General features: G+C 56.6%; 1 protein-coding gene across 3 annotated transcripts; it reads right to left on the reverse strand.

Annotated features, from left to right (window-relative positions):
* Positions 1–314: 314 nt before the first annotated feature.
* Positions 315–20,068, reverse strand: HSPA12B (heat shock protein family A (Hsp70) member 12B). 3 transcript variants are annotated; one of them, XR_012419192.1, is made up of 13 exons: positions 19,969–20,068; positions 14,090–14,149; positions 11,895–11,992; positions 10,422–10,546; positions 8,018–8,204; positions 7,476–7,580; positions 7,042–7,158; positions 4,986–5,160; positions 4,057–4,143; positions 3,521–3,867; positions 3,148–3,406; positions 2,471–2,574; positions 315–1,870 (listed from the first exon to the last, which is right to left on the reverse strand). XR_012419192.1 is itself a non-coding variant. In XM_005568442.5 (13 exons), exons 2-13 carry the CDS (start codon positions 14,130–14,132, stop codon positions 1,215–1,217), a joined length of 2,061 nt encoding a protein of 686 aa, XP_005568499.2. In that variant the 5' UTR covers positions 14,133–14,149; positions 19,969–20,068; the 3' UTR covers positions 315–1,214. The 3 variants fall into 3 exon arrangements, 2 of the variants coding, with proteins under 2 accessions (XP_005568499.2, XP_065378912.1); XM_005568442.5 differs by having other exon boundaries at positions 3,521–3,625; XM_065522840.2 differs by having other exon boundaries at positions 3,521–3,625; positions 11,870–11,992.
* Between the last annotated feature and the right edge of the window lie 461 nt (positions 20,069–20,529).

A 20,529-nucleotide genomic window follows, 5' to 3' on the forward strand; every position in this document is an offset into this window, starting at 1 on the left:
GGAGGCAGGGGCACCGCGTGGTATTATACCACCTAGCCCCACAAGAGGTATGCACAGGTGGTGGCATTTTAGGCCAGAAGCTGGCTGCCAAGACAATTAGTTTGAATGAGGAGGGAGGGACCTCGTGTAGGCAAGAGAGGTCTTAAGCAGTGGAGTTGTTTGGGATGCTTGATGGGGAGACAGCAGCACCCCCTTCTGGTCAGTTCCCTATGCACAGCTGAAAGCTTTCTCCCTTCTCTCTATAGCACCCGGAACCCCTACACTCCTCCCACTATTAGGGTCTCCACGCCATATCAGCAGGCTATGGCTTCCCCTTGAGCATAAATGTTTTATTGTCACCTCAGGGCTCTCAGGCAGGTGGGGCTGCTGCATGTCACAGTTGGAGGGAAGTGCCTGACATTTCACACTTTGGGAAACTGAGGCCCATGGGCCGTCAGAGAATGTCCTAAAGGCACACCGAGTCAATAGCAGAGCTGGGACCACCCCTCAGTGCTCCTTCTGGCCTCCTCATCCACCCTCCAGCTACCCTTCCATGGCTGGGGTGGGGTGCAAGTGGGGTCCTTCATAAGCTGCCCTTGGGGCCTTCCCAGATGGGTGTTTTGTCTAGAAGGAAATGCTACCCTCATAATTGCCTCCACCATAATAATGTTCCCACCTCCCATTAGAGATCTACTGCCCTTTCTACAATTCAGTCATATTTGGGTGGTCAGCACCACACCAGGACTGTACTACCACACCTGTCCCTCTGGAGTCCACTTCCCAGTCACTTTCTTACAGCACAAGGTTCCTCTGCCTGCCTCGCGGTTCAGGCTGGGTGCATCATTGAGTGAACTCCAGCCCTGCACCCCCACCCCTACTCGGCTAAGTTCAGACCAGGACTCCATCTTCTGTTGCGTTCTTCCTTTGGGGTCACTTGCCACTTGCAGGGCTGCGCGCTCTGTCTTGCAAACCTCTTCTCAGTCACCCTTACCCGTTCAGTCCTTGGCGGGTTCCTTCAGCCTGGCAGTCAGCGAACCAGGGCCCAATCCCAAAGCCAGTCTCTGGGTGTGTCCCCACCCACCCTGCCATGACCTCATCTCCCCGGGGCCGGAGGGCGGGGAAAGAGGCGCACACAGCAGAACCATCTTTTCCCCCGCCCCACCCCGCTCCGCAGGCCCGGGGACCGAAAGAGGGCGGGGCCGGGCAGAGGGCGCTCGCACCGCGCCGGCGCGCCCTCAGTTGGAAAGAAAGTCGATGGACGCGCGCACGGAGCGATTGGTGCTGACGTCGACGGCGGTGACCTTAATTTCGGTGTCGCCAAACTGCATGGCGGCGCGGATCTCGCGGCGGCCGGGAGGAGCGCCGGCAGCGTCCTGGCCGCAGTCGGCGGGCTCAAGCTCGAGACTGAGCGCGCCGCATTTGCGCACGCCGGGGTCGGTGATGAAGCGCGCATCCTCGGTCGCGCAGCAGTACAGGTTGATGAGCACTCGCCGCTGGCCCGGACGCGCCGGGCAGTAGCTGCGCCGCACCTCCTCGCCCAGGGCCACCGACTGCTCGGCGGCCACGAAGCGCTCGAAGACGTCGGTGCACCAGCGGCGGCCGTCGCGAACCAGCAGCTTCTCGGGCGGGTGGCGCCCAGGCACAAAGCGGTTGAGCACGCCCACGCCATAGGTGAGCGGCGAGCGGCGGACCCGCACCACGCCCGGCGCCTGGCCAAACAGCACCGCGCCTTTGAGGATGGTGAGGCCCACGTCGTGCGGGACCACGACACGCAGACCGCGGGCGCCCAGCGCTGCCTGCACCGCGTGCTGCAGCACCGCTGACTCGGCGAAGCCGCCCACCAGGAACAGCAGCTTCACACCCTGCACCTCCGGCCGCGCCAGCAGCGTCTCTGTGGTACAGGACGGGGGACGCGGGTGAAGAGGGCGGAGAAGGCGGGGAAAGAGAGAGAGCCACTGAGGCCACCACTAGGCGGCCACCGGCGCCTCCCCTCCCTAGCTCGTATCCGCCTAGCAACTAGAGAGTAGCCATTTGAGCACTTTCTTTGAGAGCTCCCGCGAGTCCTCGAGGGCTTTGCCTCCCCAACACTCACGCTCCCCACTTCTCTCCCACCACGAAACGTGGAGAACAAGAGATAAGGATATGCATTTACACGTATTAAACACCTAGACGTTGTGTGCAAGACATTATGCTCACTGTAGATACTTCAGCTCATTTTATCCCTGTGATAACGTTTTGAGAACCCAATACTATCACCCCATTTTATAAATGGGGAAACTGAGGCACCAGAGGTTTTTTGCCTTGGCAAGACTACATATCAACCCCCTAGCTCTTAATCACCACTGCACTTCATCCTCCAGGTGTTCTAGATGATTCTAGGTCTCATCCCAGTGTATGGATGTGTGGAGAGTTCTAGGCACTGATTGGGGGGGGAATTATTCCGCATCTGTTTTATGTAGGGGCGGGTGGAGGACCGAGTTCAGGTGCTCACCTATGTGCTGGATGATCCCGCTGACTGTGGGCTGAAAGAGCTCGTTCATGGCTTCACAAGACATTCGGAGCATCCCCTGTGAGGACCACTTCACGAAGTTCACGCTGTTAGTGGTGAAAGGGGCACAGACCTATCGGTCAGGGCCCAGCTGCTTGCCCCAGTTTGGGGTCCGTGGTTCTTATTCTCTACCTCTGCCACCAGGCAGAAGTGCCTGGGCACCGACTGCACGTGGTGTCTGGAGGACTGGACCTGCTGGATGTTAGCCCTCATCCCCACCCTACTCAGTCAGGATTTAGTTGCCAGCCTGCTCCAGGTTCCAGGTACGAGGTCCTGGGGGAGGCCTCCCCTTGCTTTGGTGCAGGGAAGCCAAGGAGCATGGGCCGGCAGGGCCCCGGGGTGCGGGTGTAGAGAAGGCTGGGAGACCAGTCATTGCCGCCTCCCGGCCATGATTCTCTCTCTTGCCCCAGTTCGGGCTGCGGATTCCGTGGGTGGAGCCTGCTGGGCTGGGGCACTCACTCGCTGCTCCCCGCCGCCCCACCCCGACACCCTGCTGGCTTGGTGTATATGTGGGATGAATCAGGCAGATCCCCCACCGTTCCTTGGGGCCCGGGACCCTCCCGTGCACGGTCATTTCCGGGTCGGCAAACCCTGCCTGAGCCCGCGGGCCCGGGACCCACCTGCTCCTGCGCAGAGCGGTCTCCACGTTGTGGCCCCGCTGCTTGCGGTAGAAGTCAATGAAGGAGAAGGGCAGCGAGATGTTGAGCGCCCCTGCACGGTGCGGGCCAGCGGTGCGCTTTCGAGCCTCGAAGGCGATGGTCAGATCTACCCAGGCTGCTGGCCGTTGCCTTTTGAAGGTGGTGATGAAGTCCTCGCCGAAGATGCGGCATAGCAGCTGCTCGAAGGCCAGGTCCACGCCCACCGCGCCATAAGGGCCCCCTGGGGTAGAGCAGGGGGCGGAGGGGGCGTCAGCGCTCACCCGGCCGCCAGGGTGCGGTGGCGGGGCCGGGGCCCGGGCCACGCTGGGTACCGGGATGCCGCCTGGCTACTCACCAGATGCCTTGTAGAGCTCCTTGAGGGTGCCATGGGGCTGCTCCAGCTGGTGCACCGTCAGGTCCACGGTGCCTCCGCCGCAGTCGGCCACCACGTAGCGGTCTCCTGCGGCGGCGAGCGTGGGCACACACTCGTGGGCGGCCTCGCACCCTCAGCCCTGCGCCCCCTCCAGCCTCGCCCAGCCTCCAGCCCTGACCCGGGTCCCAAGGCCTGTCTGCAGGGTTGGGGGAGGGACGTGAGGGGCTTCAGGTGCTTGAACCTCAGACCACCACATATGGGCGCAGGGTGTGGGGGAGAAATGGTTCCAGAGGCTCTGCAACTCCACCCGAGCGTCCGCGGAGAATCCCCTGGAGGAGTGGGAGTTAGGGGCGCCGCTGTGAGTGGGGTGGGGGTGCGGGTGACTGTGAGGGGACGGCCAGGTTAGGTACAGCGGATGGAGGAGGAAGAGACGGGCTTTGCAAACATGCCTTTCCCCCCATCAGTATATGGTGCCCGGTAGGGGCCAAGGATAACTCTCCATCCCCCTTTCCCTCTACCTGCTTGCATCTCTGCCCACAGTTCTCCTACACCCGACTCCACCAGGAACGTGCGGCTGTGGCGGTACCTTCGCAGCTGCTCCCGAGCTGGGGGTCAGGAGATAGCAGGGAGTGAGATTAGAAGGAGGTGCTCCAGCTATGGCGTTCAACTCCCATCCTCCTGCCCAGGCCCTCCATGGGCACTGGGAGCAACCAGTGCTCCTGAAACTCCAACCTGCTCCTGACTGGGAGAGGGCAATCCTGAACCCCAAACTCCCACCCTGTATCCAACAGCTGGGGGGGAAGTATTTATGGACACAGGGCTTTCCTTTAACCCAGGAGGTCTCAGGTCATGGCAAAATCAGGGTTAGAGGGTTTGGAGGAGTGGAGGCAGGTAGGTGTCCTTGGACTCTCAGAGGGGACTCAGGACTTAGGGCTTCTCCCTGCCCTGGGAGATGGCATCTGGGAGGATGACCATAGCTGTCCTTGGCCTCAGTGCCTGGTCTTGGCAGCAGGAGCTTGGGGCTGATGTGTGTCAGGGAAGATGATGGGAGTGAAGGGGACAGCCGATGCAGTGGGTTGACTTCTTCCTTTGTCAGTACCCCAGCAATTTCCTCCTGGGATAGGCTGTGTTTCCCCTGACCCTCAGACTCAGCGCTGGGCAGAGTCCTGCCCTCCTCAGACCTTGCTCCCCTAGGGCAAGGTGAAATCTCCACCCTGAGATTGGGTTCCCCCAGGTAGGACATGTCCCACCCTGAGACGAGGTTGCCCTTGGGCAGGGCTGTGCCTCCCTCCCTCAGATGGGCTCCACCAGGCATGTTTCTGCCTGCTCAAATTGGGCTTCTCCGGGGTGGGGACCCCCTTCCTTTCATACTGGACATGGCTGAGCTTCTGGCTTCAGTAACCCTCTGACCCTCCAAGGGTGGGTGGTGTCCCTGGGGGCAGCTCACCCTGACGGAAGCTGGAGTCGATGGAGCGGCGCTCACCCAGGCGCCCACCACCTGGGGCCCGGCCACTCAGATCCCGGAGCTGGTGCAGGCGCAGCTTGCGGCAGTATACCGAGGCAGCTTCAGGCTCCAGGGCGATGAGTAGCTGCTCTGCATTCTCTCGGGACACTAGTCCAGCCTGGGGATGGGTGGTGGGCAGGGTCAGGCGGCACCGTGGGCTGTCACGCCTAAGATGGCACCAGGAGGTGGGGAATCGCGGGCCTGTGGGGCTCCCACCTCCTCCTCCATCACACCCCACCCATGTTAGGCCTCTCAGGCCCCTCTGTGCTGCACAAATTTGGAGCTGCCTCATAGCCACGCTGTGACCAGGCTGGGGAGGGAATGGCCCTGGCCAAAGATGGGGAAGAAGTTGCCCAGCAGGAAAAGACTCTAGACAGAATGCAGACCTAGAACCCCTGGGATGTGTCCCTTCAAACTTCCCAAGATAGCGGAGCTGCAGCAAGGTTCCCCTTCACAGGTGCAAGTGGCCAGCTGAGCGCTGGCTGGGGGTGTTGGCAGAGACTCTAGCACAATGTGGGGGGGTGTGGTGGCTCAGAGGAGATGGTGGGGAGCCCTTTTAGCTCACTGAACCCTGTTTCTCCACCAGGCTGGTGTCAGATGGTAGCCATAGGCCACCCCATTCCCAGGAGAACTTTGTTCCCAGGGAATCTGATACAGCAGGAAGGAAGCTGAAATTCCAGGCAACAAGACAGGCCAGTTGGGTGGAGAAAAACACTTGAGATCTGGAGTTATTTCCTTCATCAGGGCAGGGGATCCCTGTGGGAAGTACGTCATGGTTTTGTAGGGTTCCCCAGATTCTGACCAGATAGGGAAGAGGGATAAGGGTGTGAATGGAGACTTTCTACCCAGGGCCAGACTTTCCTGAGCAGCCAGGGAACAGCGTGAGAGGAAAGGGGGTGGGGAAATAGGCAAGGGGATGCTGGGGGAGCAGGTGTTTGTTCCAGCTGGGGACAGCCTTGCTTCTGTTGTGATCCTTGCACAGGTATGTTCACTGTGCTCAGAGTTAGCTCCTTCCAGTGAAAAGGGTAGCCATCTACAGACCTGGTCCTGGGTCATGCCTGGCCCATAGGTATGGGAGGATTGGGGGCCCCTCCAGGGTGTCTACAGGCAGGCTTGAGATCCCTTTTGGACAGCCTAGGGTCTGTATCCAAGGCTCCAGGGTTAGGACCAAACAATGAGTCTTGAGGCTACACCCTCTCTGTCTCCAATGGAGCCCCCCAACTCCTTGCTCTAGACCTTGGAGCATCTCAGTGGTAGGAAGACCTGTATGCACTGGCCAGAATCGCCTCCCTTTATACTTTCATAGTCCTATTTCCCCTGCTCAAGAACCAACAAAGGTGGGCGGTGGTGGGGGTGTCCCTGAAAATACTGATGCCAAGTGAAGTGAATGTTCTAGGTGCCCTGCCTGCCACTATGAGTGTTGGCTGCTATTGGCTCACAGCTGCTACCTCCTCTGGATAACGGCCCTCAGCTAAATGGGAATGGCCTCACTTGGAGAGGTATCCCTCCCATTCCCGCAGAATCAGTGACAGACCGATACGGATGTGCAAGAAGCTGGCCCCAGCTCTGTGCTACAGTTCTCCCTCTGCAGCTCCCCATGGGATCTAGCTGAGGCTAAACTTGAGGCTAGACTCTAGCCAAGACCACATCCTTCATAGCTCCTTCTCCTGTCCCACCTCCCTCCCTTGCCTTTCTCCTGACAACCCTTCTTCAATAGACCTCACGTATAAGACTCTCCATCTTGGGCTCTGCTTCTAGGACACCTGACTTAAGGCACTGTCTACACTGGCCTGGGCTGTGCCTCTTGTCCCTCTGTCCCCTGTTCTGCAGGCCCACTCCCTCTCCTGGTGGGAGCAACCCTACAAACTCCCAGCAGGAGCAGGCTGAAGTTCTTTCCACAATGACTCTGTGGTCTCAAGGGTGGTGGGGTGCATGCAGGCATGGGGGCAGGTCCGGGCCTTCCTGAGCAGTGTTCTCTGACCCGTCTGCACATCCTCACCAGGTAGGCAGCTTCTCGCATGAACTGCTTGGCCGGCTGTTTCCAGATGGCAGGCACCGTCAACACCCAGCGCACAGTGTCCTTCTCTGGCAGTGATGGGCTCTGCTCCCTCAGCTCCTGGTGCAGGAGCGGGCAGTCAGAGAAAAGGTGGCTTGGAGGGAGGGTGGTCTTCAGCCCTCCGCGGAGCTGGAGGTACTAATCAAACCACAGGAAGGACTTCCCAGCAGAGTTGGAAGAATCGGCCCCCCTCCCATCAGTATGGCTTGGTGCAGGCTCTACCAGACAAAAAGGGAGGAGGGTACTGGAGAAGATGACCTCTGACTTCCGGCGGTGGCTACCCATCCAATGTCGGCGACGGGATGGGGGAGCGGTTTCGGATGAGGGGACAAGAGGGGGTCCCTGCTACAGTCGGCAGAGGTGGGGCCGCAGCGCACCTGAAGGGCGTGCTCCCTGAAGAAGCGGAGGGCATGGGCGAACACCTCCAGGGCGGGCATCGTTTTTCCATTTACTGCCTCTAGCTGGGTCTTCAAGGTGAGATCCTGGCAGGGACACAGGGCGGCTCTGCAGGAGGCCTCAGCTCGGCACTCATTTCCTGACGACCTTGCTCTTAAAATCGCCCCGTTTCCTGGAGCTTCCCCATCTCTTTAACACCATCCCACTCTTGCCCCAATCTGACATTAGCTCTGTCCCAGCCCCTCTCCTTAGCCCCACCCCTCCTGCAACCCCAGCTTCACTATTAGCCCCACCCACATTAGCCCTACCTCCACCTGTCTCATTTCTGTGCTCCGCTCACACTGGAGTCCGACGTCTCCCTTTAGCTCTGCCCCCTCTCAGCCACGACTCCATCGGGTCGGTCCTCACGCGTTTTGGTTTTGCCCCAGCCCCACCCCCCCCATTAGCCCTGCCCCACCCCCCCCATTAGCCCTGCCCTTTTCAATGCTGGCCCCGCCTCCCTGTCTGGAGCCCTGTGACTCACCGTGGCGCTGTGGATCTTCATCTTGAACTTCTCGAAGTAGAGCCAGTCCCGCGCCTCTTCCGGGTCCAGGTCATGGTAGTAATCGCGAGCGGTGTAGCCAAAGCTGTGGAAGGCGCCCTCCGGGGTCAGCAGCAGGCAGGTCGGGGTCTTCTGGTGGGCCACGCCCGGGTCTCCGCCCTCCCATTTCCTGCGGAGGCACAGGGCCGTCAGTGCAACCCTCCTTGGGTGGGAATCCAGGCAGAGGGAACAGCATGTGCAAAAACTTACAGATGTGAAAGAGCAGGGAGAACTAGCTATGGGTCGGTTGGACAGGCAGCAGGAGAAAATACAAGAATGCTAAGGTGAGATCATGAAGAGCACAGAAGGCCATTCAGAATTCTGTCTTCGTGGATTTTAAGTAGCGAAGAGGTATGACCACATTTGCCTTTAGAAATAAAGGTCACTGGCTCCCATGGAGCAACAGAATGGAGGGAAGAGAGCATGGAGAAAGGAAAGCAAGGAGGAGTATATTGCAGCCATCCAGGTGAGAGCAGGTCGGGTCTAGAGATGTTAGGGACACATCTAGAGATGTTAGGGGCTTGGTCTCTGATGGGAAGAGAGGGCTTAGGAGGACGCCGGGATGTCCCCCAGTTATTTCCTGTGACTTTCACCTCCACAGGACAGAGATAATGTTCCTGGATGTGTCCTTAGCTCCAGCATGGCCTCAGCTGTGTGTGTTGATGAGCAAGACATCTGGGATGTCCTACAGCTCCTAGAGGGCCGTAAGTGCCTGGAGCCTTTGTGGTTTCCTGTGATGCAGAAGGAAGGACAGTCCAATCTCACGAAGCTAAAGTCCCATGTATTTTGGGAGCAGTTACCTGTCTGTCTCTCCATTCAATCTTCCGTCCAGTCTCCAGGCCTGGAGAAGCCCCTCTTACCTCCCATCCCAGTGTGGGTTGAGAGCTTTGAGGTCTCCTATAGCTTTACCTACTGCCTGCCAACCCTCTAGGACACATTCAAAGGACTGGGGTCTTGAGGTCCCAAGGGGAGTGTTCACACAAAACCCACCAACATCTGAATGAATTTTTGAAACATGTCTTTCATAACAACAGTGTGACTTGTCAACTCAACCCTTAGAACCTTCATTTTCTTGTTTTTTATTTGAGATGTTGGACCTAGGAATCACCTCTAGGAATCTACCCCATAGAGACTGCAGCACAAGTTTTCATAGAAGGATATTACTGCTGCATTTTTGTAATAGTGAAAAATGAGAGGAGGGAAAAAACCCCTAAAACTGTCAATAGGGGAATGGATAAATTATGACACATCTGTACTATGGAATACTAGGCAACCGTTCAAAGAAAGTGGTAGCTTTGTATGTACTGACATGAAATATCTACAAAATAATGTTGAAGCTTTAAAACAAAGCAAGCTGTATATCTCACTTTTACTTAAAAAACACATATATGTTTGTATATGTGTGTGTTTGTCTACAAGCTTAGAAAAATATCTGTGGGCTGGGCATGGTGGCTCACGCCTGTAATTCCAGCATTTTGGGATGCTAAAGTGGGAGGATCACTTGAGGCCAGGAATTAAAGACCAGCCCTGGCAACACAGTGAGACCCTGTCTCTCCAAAAAATTTTTAAAAAATTAGCCAGGTGTGGTGGTACTGCCTGTAGTCCTAGCTACTCAGGAGGCTGAGGTAGGAGGATTGCTTGAGCCCAGGAGTTTGAGGCTGCAGTGAGCTATGATCATATCACTGCACTTGTGGTATGATCACTGCACATAGCTTGTGTGACAGAGCAAGACCCTGTCTCTCAAAAAAAAAAAAAGAAAGAAAATAAAAAAGGCCGGGTGTGGTGGCTCATGTCTGTGAGGCACTCTGGGAGGCCAAGGCAGGCAGATCACCTGAGGTCAGGAATTTGAGACCAGCCTGGCCAACATAGTGAAACCCTGTCTCTACTAAAAATAAAAAAAATAGCCAGGCATGGTGGCACACACCTGTAGTCCCAGCTACTTGGGAGGCTGAGGCAGGAGAATCACTTGAACCCAGGAGGTAGTGGCTGCAGTGAGCTGAGATCGCACCATTGCACTCCAGCTTGGGCAACAGAGTGAGACTCCATCTCAAAAAGAAAGGAAAAGAAAAAAGATTTGCATATTTTATTGTATGTTAATTCAAAATTAAAAACAAAGTCTTACTTTTCTTTCAGAGGGCTGGGAGCTGCTCCAGTTGAGACCAGGAACACAGGCCTGGGGCCCATCCTCCAACCTTTAGCCCGAGTGGGGAGCCCCAGACTAGGGGTGGCAGGGCCTCTGAGGAGACCCCCATGTCTCGGTGACAGTACTTTTGGGACCAAGCTCATCCCTAGGTATGAGGAACTCCCCACCCACCCCACCTCACTCTCCCAGCCCAGCTACCCTCACCTCATCATGTGGATGGCCTCAGGGTCACTGGCAAAGCTGAAAGCATAGCCACTAGACGTGGTGCCAAAGTCAATGGCCACCACCACGGAGAAGGAGGCCTGCTGGGGGGCTCGGGCCTCGGGCTTCTGCAAGTGCAAGACCTAGAATTAGCAAGTAGCCAGCAGGGACACCCCCACCCCCCAACCCCCAACGCTTCCTCTGCATGGGGAAGACACTCCCTCCACTGACTGTGGTCCAGACCAGCCCTGGACCTGGCCCACACCACCTGCCCACCTGCTCAGGCTCCTCTGCCCTCCCAGGCTCCAGGCTGAGCCTTGGACATGTCTCTCAGGTAGCCCCAGGCAGGGTTCGTCTCAAGCTCCTGCTTTCCTGCTTCCAGCCTCTGCCCACCCTCCCCCGGACTGCCTTAGCCCCACCCCCACCTCACACCATCTTCATAGGCAGCCACTAGTCTGGGCCCAGCTGGGAGCAATTTTGCTCCTCCAGGCAGTTTTACAGCACATGGACCAGTGCATGTATTTTACCCTCTTGCTCCTTGTGGCCACAGTGACACAAACCAGACTGATTCTATGGCAGACAGAAGAGAGCACGTGCATGTCTCCAGAGAATTGTGTGCCTTCTCCTGTGCCAGGGCTGGACTCCCTGAGAATAAGGGGGTCCCCACCAGGGCAAGGTCATCCACATGGGGTGACCCAGGGAGCTTGGGGGTGGGGAGGTGGTATCCTGGATACTTCAAGCTAGTAATTTCCTTTTTATTTGAGACCGGGTCTCACTCTGTCACCCAGGCTGGAATGCAGTGGTGCGATCTTGGCTAACTACAATCTCTGCTTCCTGGGTTCAAGCGATTCTCCACCCTCAGCCTCCTGAGTAGCTGGGATTACAGGTGTGCACCACCACGTCCAGCTCATTTTTGTATTTTTTTTGTAAAGATGGGGTTTCATTACGTTGCCCAGGCTGTTCTTGAACTCCTGAGCTCAAAGCAATTTGCCCACCTCGGACTCCCAAAGTGTTGGGATTACAGGTGTGAGCCACCATGGCCAGCCCGAGCTAATAGTTTCCAGACTATTTTTTTTAGCAACATGTCTCCTCTCCTTCAGATATGACTTGGATTAAGGTGGACTGTGGTCAACAGGAGGCCCAGTGCTCTGGGGACCTAGAAAAGCCACATGCTCAGAGGAACACTTGCCTCAGCCAGGCCAGCTTCAATGGCTGTGGGTGCCTCCTGTGTTGGGGGGGGTTGGGATTAGTTACATGGGGCTCACCTTCTCAGTAGAATTGTTACCTTTATAGTCCAGGGCCGCCCAAGGCCAATCCTTCTGGGGGGCACATGACTGGAGTGTATGGGGACAAGAGGCATGGTGGTATCCCCATCCCCTCCTCCTTCCTAGCCCAGGCCCTGTCATGACATTGCCAGGCACGATCCCATCCACACCACCCAGGCTACCCACCACCTGGTCCCTGCTCCGCGCTTACTGGAGACTGCGAGGGTGTGAGGGGGGCAATGCCGCAGCTTTCCTGGGTCCTTGGGGAGCCGGGTGGGCTAGGCACTGGGGACCGCTCCGGACTGGAGCCTGCAGAGAAGAGAGGGCAGTTCATCCTGGCACAAGCAGGGTAGGGATGGCAGTGGACCCCAAGCTAGGCACCCAGAGGTTCTCCATCAGTCCTTGCTGGGCTAAGGCAAGGGGCTCTCTGCTAGGGAGGAGGACTGGGGGGTGTAGGAAAGACACGCGTGACGTAGGGGCAGGAGCTGAGGGTCTGCTATCAGAAGCAACATTTCCCTAGCGGGTGACCCGTGCTTTCTCTGGGGACTCACTGTCTCCCCACTAGGGCCCCTCAGAAACACAGTGCGGGAGGGGAGAGACAGAAAAGCATTGTGTGGCAGGGAGACCCAGTCCAGAGACGGAAGGGCAGGGGAGATAGGGCAGGTGAGCTCCTGGGAGGGAGTGGAGGAGAGAGAAGCCCTTCTCCTTCAAAAGGTGGGGCTACAGACCTAACTGGCTCGGAGGTGGGGTTGCTCCCCTCCACCCTAAAGTTGGGCCACGTGGTTCTAATCAGGGCTTGAGGGAACTCCCCAGCTCCCATGCCCACAAGGGCCACAGACAGGCCCAACTGGCTGCTTGGGGAGGATCCAGGAGGGGCAGCATCTCCTCCCACACTCATAAAGACAGCCCAGTCCTGAAAGGGGGGTGTCCACACCATTAGGAAGTCTGATTCCCATCCCCCACCCACACATATACACACACCCTGAGCCAGCATTTCAGGGCAGGAGGCCCCATCAAGACCCTCTTGCAGGCCTGGGACTGAGCTGGACCTTTGGTGGGAGGGAGTGGAGTAGCCCTGGAGGACAGCCCCAGGCCTGGCTCCAAGGATCAGGCGGCTCATGAGGCAGGAGGGCCTGCCTGACTGGACCCCCACAGGTGTGGGCCAGTAGCTGCCACCACCACACTGGGCATTGCTAAGGGGCATGTGAAGAGTACTGGGGGCAGCCTTGAGATCCATGGACAGGCCAGGGAGGCTGGCTAGGGAGGGAGAGTGAGATCTGGTAGGAAGCTCCATGGACAAATCAGGCAGGCCCTGTTCTCCCTCAGCCACAGTCCTGCCATGTGCTGCCAGGCAGGTCTCCACTCTCCCTGGCCTTGGGGGTAACCTGGGAACATAGGTGAAGGGCCAGGCATGAGGGGGATTCTGGGAAGCACCTGGACAGGGCCAGAGTCTGAGGTGCTGGAGGGGCAGGGACAAAGTGGCCACATTCCAAGGGCTGTCTCTCCTCAGGCAGCCAGGGCAGGCTCTGGCCCTGCCACCAGCTGCAGCCTGAGAGGCCAAGTTGCTGTGGCTCGAGCTTGGGAAGGGAGGCAGGAAGGAAGGGCCCAGCCCACCAGGTCTTTGTGAATGGACTTCCTGAGGAGTGTCCCTCTTGCCTCCGGCCTCCCACCCCTGCAGAGAACCAAGCCTGCTCCCAGACCAGGCTATGGGCAGATGCACATGCACATGCACACGCAGAAGTCTCTGCATGCATGCCCACCTGCAGACTATACTCCCGTACACAGATCCTGTGCACAGAGACCTGCCCACAGAGACACACACTCACTGATGCACTCACACGGGGTCCTGTGCACACAGCCTGAACAAAGCACATGGACCTGCAAACACTCCTGTGCACACAGACCCTCCATGCACACACAGAATTCTCTGCATGTGTGCCCACTTGCAGACTATAGTCCCGTACACAGGTTCTGTGCACAGAGACCTACCCGCAGAGACACACACTCACTGACGCACTCACACAGGGTCCTGTGGACGGAGCCTGAACAAAACACACGCACACGTATACACTCCTGTGTGCACAGACCCTCCTGGCACACACACATGCACTCAGCCCACACTCATATATACATGGAGGTCCTGTGAATAGACAAGTCCTGTGTGCACACATACTCACACATACTAACATACACAAACCTCTGCACACAGACCCTCCCTGCACACACGGGAGGGTCCAGTAAGCACAGACCTGCCCTGCACACATGCACACACACACACACACTCACTCACAGAAGGGCTGTTGGGAAGCTCTGCGGGAGAGGTACATTGGACAACCTGTAGGTGGGTCTCAGTGCCTGCTGGGGTGAATGGGTGGTGGGGCGGGGCAGAGTGGTGGGGGTCCTTACCGATGTACAGCCCCTGCAGGCCCATCTCCGGGACAGTCAACATCCTTGCAGGCCCTGTAGCTGTCAACAGGAACAGACAAGCAGAGTGGGATTTATTTGTCCCTTTGTTCCCTCACTGAATGCTTATTTATTTTATTTGTTTACTTTTGGCTGGAGTCCTTTGAAGCAAATCCCAGCCATCATGTTGTTTCACCTATGAACTCTTTAATACATCTCTCCAACAGATAAAGACGTTTTCAACAACATCGCCGAAACACCATTCTCATGTCCAATGAAATTAACAGTAATTCCTTAAATCTCATCTAAAGTCCCACAGTTCCCAGCTTGTCTCAAAAAATGGCTTTACTTTCTTGGAATCAGGATCCTCCTAAATGTTTTCTGGTGCCTGCTCTGTGCCAGGTGCTAGGAGATATCAGTGACCCAGAGAGACACTGTCCCTGCCCTAGAAACCAACAGTCTGATGGAGAAGATAATTAGGCAAGTGATTTTGAAATGACAAGGGTTGCTGAGTGCTGGGAAGGTCAAAGCTGGATAATGTGGGATGGGAAGGGGACATGGTAAGTCTGGACGGAGGGCTGGGCTGGGCTCTCACCCTGCAGGCAGGGCCTGTGCACCCTATTTCAGATTTGGTTTTATATGAAGGGCAACAGCAAATCTTGAAAGCTTTGAGGTGGCAGGCTGGGGTGGGGGCATGACTCAATTTGTCTTTTCTTTTCTCTGAGACAGAGTCTCACTGTTGCCCAGGCTGGAATGCAGTGGCACGATCTTGACTCACTGCAACCTCTGCCTCCTAGGTTCAAGCCATTCTCCTACCTCAGTCTCCTCCATAGTTGGGATTACAGCTGCATGCCATGCCCAGCTAATTTTTGTATTTTTAATAGAGACGGGGTTTCACCATGTTGGCCGGGCTGGTCTCGAACTCCTGACCTCAAGTGATCCGCCCACCTCAGCCTCCCAAAGTGCTGGGATTACAGTCGTGAGCCACCATACCTGGCCTTCTTTTTTTGTTTGTTTGTTTTGAGATAGAATGTCACTCTGTCACGAGGAGAACCTACACTTAAAGGCCGAACAGAGGAACATGGACTGGCCAAGGAGATTGAGATGCCCCATGGTCTCATGAAGATTGTACCAAGAGATGGGTAAAGCTAGATCCCTGTAAGAGGTCCTCAGATGAGACTGGAAACACCTGTTTTAGTGGCCCAAGGCAGGTAAGCTTAGGTGAGGAGTGAGCAAGAGGTCACATGAGCTAGAACTTCTTTTCTTAAGATGGGGTCTTGTTCTGTTGCCCAGGCTGGAGTGTAGTGATGTAATCATATTGAGCTAGAATTTCTGAGAAGCTTGGCTGAGATCAGGAATGCATGTGAGGGCAGTAGTTGGAGGGTGCTAAAGCTGAAGGGAGGTGAGGAAGCATATTTATTTTCTAAGATGGGAGGGCCTCAATCCTGTCTGAAGTTCTGGGGCCAGGCTATAGGCAGGATATTCCAAACCATCAACAGCTTTGTTACTCAAAGTGTGGGCTGAGGACCAGCAGCATTGGTATCACCTGGGAGCTTGTTAGAAATGCAGAACCTCAGGCCTCATCCTAGACCTGCCGAATCAGAACCTGTATTTTATTTTTATTTATTTATTTATTTTTGAGGCAGAGTCTCACTCTGTCCCCCAGGCTGGAGTGCAGTGGCGTAATCTCAGTTCTCAACTCACTGCAATCTCCACCTCCCAGGTTCAAGCGATTATTCTGCCTCAGCCTCCCAAGTAGCTGGGGCTACAGGCATGCACCACCATGCCCCGCTAATTTTTGTATTTTTAGTAGAGTCGGGGTTTCACCATATTGGCCAGGCTGGTCTCGAACTCCTGGCCTCAGGTGATCCGCCTGTTTCGGCCTCCCAAAGTGCTGGGATTACAGGCGTAAGCCACCGTGCCTGGCCTATTTTAACAAGATTCCCAGGTGATTCAGGTGCACATTGAAGTTTGAGAAGTGTCGCTCAACAGTGTCTCTCAACCAGTCTGCAGACCACTGACACTATGTTCTCATTGGTGGGCCTGGCTGCTCCCCTAAACAAAGGGGGAGGCTACACAGCGCCAATCCATTCCCTCTCTGTCACCAGCGGCCCGATCAGAAAGTTTTGCTATAGAACACAGGCAAACACAGAGCTGGCTCTGGCATGCCCATACACACATGCACACACCCTTGCTCACACAGTTCACACAAACCAGCCCCACCGTGGACAGACACCTGGACTCCCGCACACTCTTGTATGTCCAGGATTCTCCTGCATGGCCAGCACCATGGAGATTTCCAGACACTCTTGCTGTCCTCTGTACCATTGGAGGTACACAGTTGGATGCTCAGGAATCAGAATCAGAAAAAGGATGGGGGCTGGTTGTGGGCACGCATATAGCAGCTGGTGTTGTGGAGAAAAGAGAAAGCACAGAGAGGGGAGGGGAGGGGTCTTAGGAGCCAGGGGCAGGAGCCCAGCTTAGGGTGATGGAGTGGGATGCTGAGCTGGGTCCCGCCAGCTCATGTGAGCTGATTATTTCTGTCTCTTCCCAGTTCTGCATTCAATGATATCACATTGGTAGCTTGAAATCAGTCATGGCTGGGAGTATTTACACCACAGAAATTGGCAAGCACTACAAATCAGGATTTTATCCCTCTACCAGAGCTGATTGAAAACCATTAACCAGCATACTACTGGATCAAGGCCTCAAGGGAGGAGCTGGAAGCCCTATTTGTATGTTGTTCTGATTCTTCAGCAAACACTTATCGAGATTCTTCATGCCAGGCTCTGTGCTTAGCACTGGGGAACCACTTTGCTGAATGAATGAATGGATTTTCTGGACTAAGGCTATTGTACCTGGGGGAGAAACAACCTAGAACCACCAGAAAAAAAAGACTCTGGGCCGGGCACCATGGCTCACTCCTGTAATCCCAGCACTTTGAAAGGCTGAGGCAGGTGGATCACCTGAGGTCAGGAGTTCAAGACCAGCTTGACCAATATGGTGAAACCTCGTCTCTATTAAAAATACAAAAATTATCCGGGCATAGTGGCAGATGTCTGTAATTCCAGCTACTCAGGAGGCTGAGGCAGGAGAATCGCTTGAACTCGGGAGGCAGAGGTTGCAGCCAGCCAAGATCGCGCCATTGCACTCCAGCCTGGGCGACAAGAGCAAGACTCCATCTCAAGAAAAAAAAAACAAAAAACTCTGAGTCCTCCTTCTATGCTAGATTCCACATCCAAACCATGGGCCTATACTTTTCCTAGCTATCGGAAGCTTGTCCAGTTATCTACTGTCTCTCATGCGATATGCTGAGTGCCCCTATGCTGGGGTTTCAGGGATGGCAAGAGCCTATTAGGGCACGTGGCATGAGTGCATCATGCCACATCTCTGTGCCTCAACGCCCTTTCCGGTAGAATGGGTGACACAGAGGGCTTATGTTAACAAGTCCAGATATGCAAGGTGTTGATAAAAGCAGGGAGTTGGGCAGGTTTGAGCAGTGTTCTTTCCCTTCGTGATGCGGATTCTGAATTTTCTTGTTAGAGATTTTGGTCTCACTGAGAATCGCATTCTAGTCATCACGAGTTCTTTAAGGAAGGAGGTAGGAACTAAATCAATTTGTGTTAAAGGCTGCGTGTGGTGGCTCATGCCTGTAATTCTAGTACTTTGGGAGGTCAAAATGGGTGGATTGCTTGAGCTCAGGAGTTCAAGACCAGCCTGGGCAACATAGCAAAACCCCATCTCTGCAAAAGATACAAATATTAGCCAGGTGTAGTGGTGCATGCCTAGAGTCCCAGCCACTTTGGACACTGAGGTGGGAGAATTGCTTGAGCCTGGAAGGTTGAGGCTGCAGTGAGCCATGCTCACACCACTGCATTCCAGCCTGGGTGACAGAGTGAGACCCTATCTCAAAAAAATAAAATAAAAATGTGTTAAAGAAGGAGGATCCCACGGATTCCCCGAGAGGTGGAGGTAAGCCAAGAGGTGGCTGACTGCCAAGCAAGCACACACACCCAGGAACACTTAAGGAGAATGCTGACCACAGAACATGGGACAAGCCCAGCTCCCAAAAGCTAGGTCTGGGCAGAGTCCATAGCTGAAAATGAGGGGAGGCTGACCCCCGCTTCAGGGGCCTACTAATTTCAGACTGGTGGTGCCTATGGGTTTGAGAGTAATTGAGTGGGACAGTTTGATTTACACAGAAAGGAACTCCATTTCCTGGCTACAAGCACATGCCAAATTCTGGCCCCAGCCTGATCCCTAACCCTGCCCATAGACTGACCCCTAACTCCTGGCTTCATATTGACCTCTAGTCATCAGCTTCTCCCTGACCCCTGGCCCTGACTTCTACCCAATAGGCAGGGCCTATTAGTCACTGGGGACCAGGATAGGGTGTGGCCCAGCAGGAACTCACAACCAGAGACTCCCATCCCAGAGTGGCCCCGGTCTTACAATAGCCTAGGATGAACCCTGCCCCCCTCCCCCGGCCCACTCCTGCTCTTTTTTTTGAGACAGGGTCTTGCTCTATTGCCTAGACTGGAGTGCAGTGGCACAATCACAGCTCACTGCAGCCTCGACTACCTGGCCTCAAGCGATCCTCCCACTTCATCCTCCCAAAGTGCTGGGATTACAGGTGTGAGCCACCTTGCAGGGGCCAGACCCTTTGCCTGATAGAGAATCCTCGGAGGATCTCTTCCTGGGTGGGGTGTTTCAGCTGGGCACTCATGTCCCCAGGAGCACTATGGGAATGCAGTGTTCTGGGTTTCAGGGCTCCACATGATGCCTGTGTAGACAAAGAGCCCACCCAAGTCCTTATAGCTCCCCTCCTGGCTAGGACCCTGCCTCTTCCGCCTGCTGTTCTCTGCTCAGCACCCAGCCAGCCCTGTAATGGAACAGGACTCCGTCAGCGGGCTAAGTGAGGCCACAGGCGTTTCTTCCAAGCCACAGACTGGGCCAACCAGGGCCCAAAGCACAGATCAGAAACGGCACCCAAAGGGCTGCCCCACTCTGTTCTGGAGGGGAGCCCTTAAGAAGAAGGGACCATGGGTGGCTGAGTGAGGTGGCTGCCCCATCCTGCGCTGGGGCAGGGAGTGACAGAAATGGCCTCCCATGGCCCCTCCCTGTCCTCATCTTTGCTTTCCATACATCCTGCCGCACCCCCTTGGGTCCTCATCATGGGAGCAGCCAGTTCACAAACAACAGAGCCCCTCCCATGCTCTGCCCACAGCCCCCCATTACCCCTCTCTCCTGGGATTCCTGCACTGCGTCTGCTCTCCGGAGAGTCCCTTTCGTGCTCACTCCCTTCCAATCTCTCTCATCAACACACGCTAGCCTCACAGACAGGCTCCACTGCCCCAGCGGGAACCTGGACCCACCCCACCTGGACCTCAAGCTTGCCCGGAAGACCAGGTCCCGGCCTCAGACCCTGGCACCTGGGTCACTCGGTACTCTGCTGCACTTCGGGACCACAGGGCCTGGGACCCCTGAGGCACCCCCAACACACACACATACCCTCAACCCCCAAGTTTCCACCTCAGGCCTAGGCACCGGGTCCCCCAAATTGGCTCCCTGGAGCGGGCCCCAGCCCACACCAGTCCTGCCAGCCTGTAAGACACAGGAGTTTCTTCAGCCTCAGCCTCTGAGCAGCTGTGCAAGGGACAGGGGAGGTGGTCCCCCGAAGCCCAGGTGGGAGCCCAAGGTCGCAGTCCCAAGTGCCTTCCCGAACCCGCAGCCTCGCTGACGAGAGGGGTTTGCAGATCTGCCCCCACCAGACGCGTGGAGTCTGGAGGTTTTTGGTGGGGTCTCAGCCGACAGCCCAGGACGGCAAACCTCCGCGCCTTTCTCCACTCGGGGCGCCCAGCAGCCCCCGCCCCAGAACTCACCTCCGCCCTCCCTACAGTTCGAGCCCCGTCCAGCCGCTGCGATCCCGGGCCCGCAGCCCGTTAGCCCTGCCTGCTGTGGCGGCCGCAGCCCTCGACGTGCGCCCGGCCCTGCGGCCTCCCGCCTCCTCTCGCCGCCCACCCCGCCCGCCCGCCGCCCCCTCCCCCAGGCCGGATGGCCGCGCCGCCTGCGCTGCCGGGTCGGCCCGCGCTCCCGGCCCAGATGTGCGAGGCCGGGGCGGGGCCTGCCTGCGCGGGCCTCCGCCGAGGGGCCCAGCCTGGTCCCGCGTCCAGGGCCCCTCCCTGAGCCCCTCCTGCGCCTCCCCCGCTCCGCGAGCAGCCCAGGGGGTGGGAGAAGGGAGAGGGGGCGGCGGAGGGAGGGGAAGAGGAATTCCAGACCCTCGTCGGCCTCCTGCGGTCCAGCTGCGAAGGGGCTCCCCTGCCCCGCCCCCACAGGCCCACCTTGGGGCTCAGCCTCGGCCCCTTCAGCGAGGGTCCAACAGCTGAGGGGGAAGGGACCGCCCTAGACCCTTCCACTTCCCTGCCCCAGACTCCTCCAGTGCC

The sequence above is a fragment of the Macaca fascicularis genome, chromosome 10 (genome assembly GCF_037993035.2).
Source record: "Macaca fascicularis isolate 582-1 chromosome 10, T2T-MFA8v1.1".
Classification (NCBI taxonomy): Eukaryota; Metazoa; Chordata; class Mammalia; order Primates; family Cercopithecidae; genus Macaca; species Macaca fascicularis.

What these genes read in the sequence shown, in the direction of transcription:
- HSPA12B (XM_005568442.5), bottom strand. Translation starts at nt 14,132, where the DNA reads ATGTTGACTGTCCCGGAGATGGGCCTGCAGGGGCTGTACATCG. An exon ending in TGAAGATCCACAGCGCCACG is followed by an intron (nt 7,581 to 8,017) that starts GTGAGTCACAGG and finishes TGTCCCTGCCAG; the next exon opens with GATCTCACCTTGAAGACCCA. An exon ending in GGAGCTCTACAAGGCATCTG is followed by an intron (nt 3,407 to 3,520) that starts GTGAGTAGCCAG and finishes GCTCTACCCCAG; the next exon opens with GGGGCCCTTATGGCGCGGTG.